At 35.9% G+C, this 8,498-nt stretch overlaps 1 protein-coding gene and 1 long non-coding RNA gene across 2 annotated transcripts; one reads left to right on the top strand and one right to left on the bottom strand.

Moving 5' to 3' along the window:
• Nucleotides 1-4,133: 4,133 nt before the first annotated feature.
• LOC141615604 (uncharacterized) lies at nt 4,134-5,107 on the top strand. The gene is made up of 2 exons (XM_074433810.1): nt 4,134-4,700; nt 4,971-5,107. Exons 1-2 carry the CDS (start codon nt 4,332-4,334, stop codon nt 5,019-5,021), a joined length of 420 nt encoding a protein of 139 aa, XP_074289911.1. The 5' UTR covers nt 4,134-4,331; the 3' UTR covers nt 5,022-5,107.
• A 2,910-nt stretch (nt 5,108-8,017) lies between these two features.
• Nucleotides 8,018-8,498, bottom strand: LOC141615497 (uncharacterized). Its single transcript, XR_012529967.1, has 3 exons — nt 8,390-8,498; nt 8,181-8,290; nt 8,018-8,101 (listed from the first exon to the last, which is right to left on the bottom strand). It is a non-coding gene; the product is annotated as an uncharacterized LOC141615497 (long non-coding RNA).

Genomic DNA, 8,498 nt, shown 5'->3' with positions numbered 1-8,498 from the left:
ACCAAAGACTCTATCTCATAACCTTGGCTCAGTAAACAATCTGCCAATTTAGAGAGATCAGGACAAACATACTTCCCGTTTTGATTCATATAACCTGGAACATTCGCCAAAACACAAGTATAGGGAAATACAAATAAATGAGACATTGTGTGCAATAGGGATGTTTGAAATGTTTTACAGAAGAGAGAAGAGAGGTTATTGGGATATACTATTATGTTTTAGAAATTAGGAATTTATAGGACTGGTATTTGGCACAACTGTCAACATTGCCTGTTCGCATTACCCATATATTAAATTTTTTGATTGAATGCTTTCTGATTGTTCAATGTCCTTTTCTTGGGAATGGAAGTGTTTTTAACAAATCAACAAAATATCTAGATACATACAACCTGACCTTTTCTTAAAAGTGAATTCATAATCTTCACCCATTTTTTTTTTTAATTATTTGAACTAATAATTTGATACTTTATTTAGTGAATCTCGGCTTTTATTTGGTGAATCTCAGCCTATAGTTAGTGAATCTTGGGCCTTATTTTCTGAATCTCTGTTGTTAAACGTTACTGATGCAATTTATTTATTTCTTATAGTTGGTGAATCTTGTACCCTAGCTTGTGAATCTTGGACCCTAGTTTGTGAACCTCAGACCCTAGTTTGTGAATCTTGGGCCTTATTTTCTGAATCTTGGGCCTTATTTTCCTAATCTCACCTATAGTTAGTGAATCTTGGACCCTAGTTTGTGAAACTAGAAGGTTATTTTGTGAAACTTAAATAACTAATATATACAACCTGGTAAGATTAAAACTAAATAAGATGACAAATTAAAAAGGTTGCACAAGTCCGCACCATTGAATGCTTTAATTGTCTTGTATCAGTATTATCTATGGTTGTCCTTGTATTCATACTTATTATGGTGTTCCTACTATTTTGTTAATTTGAAACATTATTATCGTGAAACTTTAGTTGTTAATGTTAATATAAGAGCTAATAAGGCTCAAATTGACGTTGACTTCAATTTCAATGGAGATTACAGACATTACAGTAACTGGTGATAATATTGCTGTTGAAACAGGTAATCTCCTTTTTTTCCCTATTATCCTGATTTTGTGAATATGTGAGGTTATTTTGTGAATCTAATAGTGAATTTTGTAAATCGGAGAAGTAATTTCGTGAATGTATGCTATAATATCCTGAATTTGATCGAAATTTATCAATTTCGTCCTACTTATTATAGTGTTCCTGCTAATGTTGCAGTTCTAACTCCTGATACTACACTCTTCCGATCGAGTGCTAGTGCAACAGGTATTCTGTTTTGTCCCTATTTTACGAATTTGAGACGTTATTTTGGTCTGGTTTTGTGAATCTGAGAAGTTTATTTGCGAATCTAGGAGCTAATTTTGTGCATCTGAGAGGTTATTTTGAAAAATATAGACTAATATCCCGAAACTTGGCTTGTGACAGAGGAACTTAGATGCTAATATTGTGAAACTTGATTTGTGAATCGCCTATGTTGCTCTGTTTGGCAAAACTTACTAATTGAACCGAAGAAACATCAATCTTTTATGAGTTTGAGATGTTATTTTTTTGAGATTGTTTTGCTATTCTCCTTATTTTGCGAATCAGATAGCTTATTTTGTGAATATAAGAGCTAATTATTTGTATCTAGTAGGTTATCTATTGAAATATAGACTATAAGATCCTGAAACTTGTGTTTGTGGCATAGATTATGAACCTTATATGCTAATATTGTGGAACTTTATTTGTTAATCTCCTATCTTGCACTTTTGGCTTATTTTGTGAATCTACAATTTTCAGTTGTTGATTCCAATGTTAATTGCGGTGAAGCTTCTACCTCTCTTTGTGTTAACAAGCCCTACAATACCAACTATTTCCACACCTACTACTCTTATAACTTACACACCGAGTGGCAGCCAACAATGGATAAATAGGATTGATGAAAAGTTTACACCAAATGATTGGGAAAACATTTATTGACTTAGACTCGCCGATGCTTTTTTATGAAACGTACGCCGTTGCTTGTGGGTTTAAATCAAGGAAATCTTCAACCAAAAGGTTTCGTGATGATATTATCGAAACAAAGTGCATGGTTTGCAATCGGGAAGGTCAGTAATAAGAAGAAAAGACGACCTGCCCTAACTGGTGTTGCGAAAAAAGGCGGATGAATCCGTTGCATCGAAATAACAAAATAGGTAGTACAAAGAGCAAACCGAACAAACCAACTGCTAAACGTAGGGTGAAAAAAGGTGGAGGAGAGGCAGAGAGTTCCAACAAAGGGTCAACCACAAGAATAACAAAGATTAGAAGGTGGGGCTGTCCAAAGAATGATAAAGTTCAAGTTCCATGAGAACAAGTACATGGTTGACGTGTTTATTGAGGGTCACAATCACCCGCTTGATGTTGTGAAAAATAAGGAATTTGAGAAACTTGCTGAAAATATCAATGAATTTCATATGCAAATGATTGTCAGCAATTCAAAAGCAAATGTTGGTCCTAGCTTAACACACCAACTATGCACTCAACAATTGGGTGGTTTTCAAAATGTCGGGGCAACAATCAAGCAATTCAAAAATTTTCAGAGGGAAATGAAGTGTCTAATGAACAGTCATGATGGGGAAATGTTCAAATCACGCTTAGACACCCTAGCTGAAACAAAAGGGCTCCACTTTGTGTATGAAAAAGATTCCAAGAATGCATTGACAAGGATTTTCTGGACGAATTGTGACATGCAAAGAGCGTATGCTCTGTTTGGGGATGGAGTTTCATACGACCCAACTTATGGTACAAACAAGTACAACATGACGTTCACGCCTTTCACGGGCATTGACCATCATAAAAGGTCAATCACATTTGCATGTGCGCTTATAGAACATGAAAACGATGAGTCATTCATGTGGGTATTTGACCAGTTTCTGGCAGCTATGGGTGGGAAAGAGCCCAACTACATAATCACCGATTTAAGACCCAGGAATAATTAAAGCGCCTGTATGTTTATCAAATTTGCAATTCGTACCTATTAACTTGTGAAACTTCATATTAAATTGTGAATCCTACATTTGTTTTGTTGATTCTAGTTGGCACTGGACAATAGAATGGTTGTAATAATTTGTTTGGTTTTTTGTTTATGTGAATCGTAGTGCTTATTATGCGAAACTAGATCATGAATTTGTGAAACTGGGGTAAAAATATGTTTCACGTACTTATATCGCGAATAAGGCACAAAATTTATATAGTCTGAATCCGAGGCTAAGACATGAGATTCACAAAATAACCCCCGTTTTACAAAATAAGCTATAGGATTCACAAAATAAGCTATATGATGTATAGTCCGAATCTGAGGATAAGACTTGAGATTTACATAATAGTGCATCGTATGACTTTGTTATGTGAAACTGCGTGAATTTAGTTATTATAAAATGATGGTGACGGTCGATAATTTGATTTTGTTCATTGCAGCTAAGTTCAAAACAAAAAACATCGGTTTTGCATGTGGCACATCATGAAGAAAATAACCGACAAGGTTGGGAGTAAAATTTGTAGAGATACCGACTTTTTAACCCGTCTGAACGGTGTTGTATGGGACGATGACCTGGAGCCCGGGGAATTTGAAGAGAAGTGGCTTAAAGTCATGAACGATTTCTCCTTGGAAGACAATACGTGGTTGAATGGGAAGTTCGCTGATAGACACACATGGATACCCGCTTATTTCAGAAATGTGCCAATGGGCGGTTTACTACGAACTACACAAAGGTCAGAGAGTGCTAATAGTTTCTTTAAGCGGTTTGAAAACAAATACGGGACATTAACTGAGTTCTTGGTGCGCTATGAAAGCGCCACTGACCACCAAATGCACCTGCTGAAGCTCCGTGAAGAGGAGAATGCGAATTCAATCCCTGAAACACTGTATGGGTCAAAATGGGAGACACAAGCAGTGAAAAGCTATACCCATGCGATGTTCTACGAGTTCCAAAACCAGGTGAAGCTTTCAATAAATACCTGCAGTTTGGTTGGATACACTCCGCTGATCCCGTGACGAACTTTGAAGTGTCGTTAGTTGAGGATGCAAAGAAAGGACTAAAATTTGCGATGTTGAGTGCGGTAGAAGCACGAATGATGTAAGGTGCACATGTAAACTGTTTGAAAGGAGAGGTATTTTATGCAGTCACATCATTTGGGTTTGTTCGGGAAAGTTTAAGGACATACCTGATAAATATATTTTGCAAAGGTGGAGCAAGAATGCACTCAAAAGTGACGTTTATGATTGGAATGGGAATCTGTTAGAGAAATACAACAATACCAGTACAAAACAGATTGGAATGTCTGTGGTGTGGTCTGAGATTCAGTTAACTGTTGGTATGCTCAAAAGGAAAGAAGAGTCGGATGTGAGAGAGTTTGCCAAGTTAATCAAGGAATTCAGGACAAAACTAGAGGGAAACACTCAACCGTTGACAAAACAGCAACAGATTGAGCTTCTACTGGGCTGCAAGGTTCCAGAAGAAACCAACATCTTACCGGCTAATGTGTCTAGGAACAAAGGCTGTGGTAAACGGTTGGTGAGCAAGAAAAATAAGGCAATCAAAAAGGCGGAAAAAGCAAAAAGGTTGTGTGCTAACTGTAAGCGCAAGGGCAACCACGACAAAAGGAATTGTCCATATGATTTTGCAGACCTTCCTCCAGTGAACCAGGTTTGCATTCATCTACGCAACTACATCTGATATTAATCAAGTATTTTATTTATCTGTTTATCTTATTTTGAGAATCCCAAAGGTTGCTTTGTGAATCCCAGGTCTTAATTTGTGAATCCTGGGGCTTGTTATGTGAATCACATATCTTTATTTGTGAATCACAGAAATGAGACTGATTGTATGTAGTACCTGATATAATTCCTCACTTTTATTATTGTACATTTAATGTTTGTAAACATCTTTCTAATTCCAGCTGTGTCTTTTGCGTAGGGAGAGCTAGCGGACGAAGAAGTAGAAGAGGAAGGGGATGAGGATGAATAATGAAGGAAAGAGTCTTCTTAAGCCTTGAGAAATAGATATGATGATTGAAGAAGACACTGACAATGTTGAAAGGAGCAGACTTTTAGTTTGGCAACATATTATTTATTCGTTTCCAAAAATATGGACATCTTATTTGTTTATCTTATTTTTGTGAATCGAGAGGTTCATTGTGAATGTAAGAGGTTGTTTTATGAATCTTAAATCTTAATATGTACAAAAGACCTGGAAATCTTAATTGTTGGTATTAATTTGTGAATCCTTGGGTCTAATTTTCGCGATTATTAGGAAGATACGTAATCTTATTAGAAAGGAACGGACAACTGGCTAAGCGGTCTTATTTTGTGAATGACACAATTTAAACATTATTTCATGAATCTTACCGTGTGAATGACAATATATAAATCACATTTATTACCTTCAAACAAGATAGGGACTCTAAATAGAAAATGCCTAAGTACATCTTCTATTCTGTAAGTGCCTCATATTACCTTTTCGGATTGTTTTGAAATCCGCAACTCGTCATGACCTTTTTCTAATTGAATACATAGGATATGAATACATAGAATAAAAGTAAAATGATCATTATCACCTTCAACCAAATCACCATCTTTGAAGTTAATAAAATATAACCAACATTATAAAAAAAAAGTACAGTACAAATTAATAATCCGGAAAGTAGTTGCGGATTTCAAAACGAATATTACTGAAAACATCATTATCACCTTCAACCCAATCCACCGGGTCGTTCTCCCATGCAAGCGGAATTGTCCCGAACTCAAAGGAAGGCCCTTTCGCATACAAATATGCGACCAGTCCCAAATCATCTCTATTAGCAACCCATAAATATGGTCCGGACGGAGGTTTAACGTTTTCAAACCACCACCTCGAAGCTTCATTATTATAAAAAGCGCGCTCCAGTTTGCGCGCTTGAAGGAAGCAATTGCGTTCATCTCCCCCTCCAAACTCGATCATTGCATGTCCCTTGAACGTCCCATTGTCAGTAATAGCCGGGTGGATAGCTTGAACTAAATTCAATCCAGCACCCCGAATGATTTCTACTAATCTGTTAAGATCATATGAGAGGGTTTCCTTTCCAAACCCATCTATTGTGCTTGGCAAATTATGAAGAATGCACATCACAGGTTTGACGTACGATATTTCGGAACGGCGTCCAAAACTTTCTACTGAATCAAAGGATGCATCAGATTCATAGCCATCAGATTTATAGCCATCAGATTCATAGCCATCAGATTCATACGATGCATCAGATGAATTATTAGAAGACATAATGGTTTTAGAGGGAATTTACTATGGATTAAAGTTTGAAGTTTCGGGATAGACGGGTATGGAGGGTTAAATAAATAGATGTGAAACAAAGAGAATGAAACAAAGAGATGTGAAACAAAACCTATTTATATAGAAACAAACCGATTGATGAAACAAAGAGATGCATCAGATGCAATGGATAGAGTTGAAATGTGTTTGGTGTGAAACGTTTTAAATAAAGAGAATGAATGAATGTTTTGTGTGAAACGTTGTAAATAACAACATTCATGGCACTTGCCACGATGTGTAGAAATGTCTAGAAATGTGTATGTGTGGTAAATAATTAACACAGGTGAAATGTTTGAAATATGTAAATGACGGGTTAATCCAAAAAGAATCCCAGGTCTTAATTTGTGAATCCTGGGTCTTGTTATGTGAATCACATATCTTAATTTGTGAATCCTGGAGCAGTCTTTTAGTTTGGCAACATATTTATTTGTTTATCTTATTTTTGTGAATCTGAGAGATTCTTGTGTGAATGTAAGAGGTTTTTTTATGAATCTTAAATCTTAATATGTACAAAAGACCTGGAAATCTTATTTGTTGGTATTAATTTGTGAATCCTGGGTCTAATTTTCGCGATTATTAGGAAGATTCGTAATCTTATTAGAAAGGAACGTCAATCGGCTAAACGGTCTTATTTTGTGAACGACACAATTTAAATATTATTTCATGAATCTTACCGTGTGAATGACAATATATAAATCCGAGGTCTAATATTGTGAATCGACTTGTTTTGTGAATCCATATTTTGTGAATATCGTCTTTTTTTTTTGAATCTCAGACATTCTTATTCTTTTGTAAATCTCAGGTCTCATTTTATCGACTTATTTTGTGAATCCATCTGTTTGTGAATATCGTCCTTCTTTTTTTGAATCTCAGACATTCTTTTGTGAATCTCAGGTCTAATTTTGCGAATCAGACGCTTTATAAATCATCCACGTTAAATTTCACAACTTCAAGAGACTAATCAATACCATTGATTAAAGTCAACTATTACAAACGGAGATCTACTAAATAAGCAGATTAGCACCCAACTAAAGGACTAATAACATATTCACTAGAATACTTGATAGATCCTGCATATACCATCTAACACTATACTAACATAATACTTGATTGTATCCACCACAAGTTAAATCCCACGCATAAGGGACAAATGCCTCCGACGAACCAACCAGAGATAAGTAAGTATACACTGCATAACACCCAAAACTCACAGCAAAAGAATAAATGCTGCCCCGTTTCTACTACACGCTCACAAAGACAATCATGAAGAATAAATTCCCAACCAGAGAAGCATACATCAAGAACGATCTCCCTGCTTCACATCATATCACCACCATAGACAAGCACATCTTGCTACTTATACTCCTATATCGTAAAACACATACAATATTTCAAAATATATACACGGACAAGCATGGCTCGCTACTATTCAAAATATCGCGGATACTATGAATGAATGGGGATTTGATATGCAAAAGTTATTAAAGAACCGGATCTGTATGCCGTTCTAGTATTTGCATCCCATGAAAGTAGTTGCATCATTACGGACTTTCGAAAATCGGCATTCTCTCGCAATTGTAAGAAATTATAGATGAAATTAATGAACAACACAGTTTCAAATACAGATTTCATGTACGTATCTTGTTCAACTTGTTCTTACTTGATAATTGTCTGGATTCTGCCAATCACCGAGATCACAGTCCAACATACTCAAATACCTCAACACGTGAGCTCCACAATCAAAACTGAATGTAGTATAGTGTTCAACTGTTTAGTAAACAATATTTAATTTCCGTAAAGCAGACACATTAGGGAATAACTTACTTATTTGATTGTTGAGGAACTCTGAGAGTTATAACCCTGTGAGAGTGCAGAAACCGCATGGGATAATATGACGGGGAACTACGTGCCAAAATAGGAGATAATTTGGCCACCTGAAAATGTTTCGAGTTAATACTGATTATACACTAAAAATGTTTTATATACTACGATTCACAAACTGTCAAGGGTTAGATTAGGCAAATAATTAATACCATGTCTATGGTTGTATTATGTACATCATAAGACTGTACGCAGTTGCTTGAGTTGAGGATGTAATTCGTTTTACTCTCCATATCGCATATACAAGCCCACCAATGTTTG

Source organism: Silene latifolia, chromosome 1 (assembly GCF_048544455.1).
Source record: "Silene latifolia isolate original U9 population chromosome 1, ASM4854445v1, whole genome shotgun sequence".
NCBI classification, from domain to species: Eukaryota; Viridiplantae; Streptophyta; class Magnoliopsida; order Caryophyllales; family Caryophyllaceae; genus Silene; species Silene latifolia.
The sequence above is the reverse complement of the archived record's forward strand: the minus strand, read 5'-3'. Positions and strand labels throughout refer to the sequence as shown.

Coding starts and splice junctions, on each gene's coding strand:
- LOC141615604 (XM_074433810.1), top strand. CDS start 4,332: ATGTCTGTGGTGTGGTCTGAGATTCAGTTAACTGTTGGTATGCTCAAA. Junction 4,701..4,970: donor ACCTTCCTCCAGTGAACCAG/GTTTGCATTCAT, acceptor TCTTTTGCGTAG/GGAGAGCTAGCGGACGAAGA.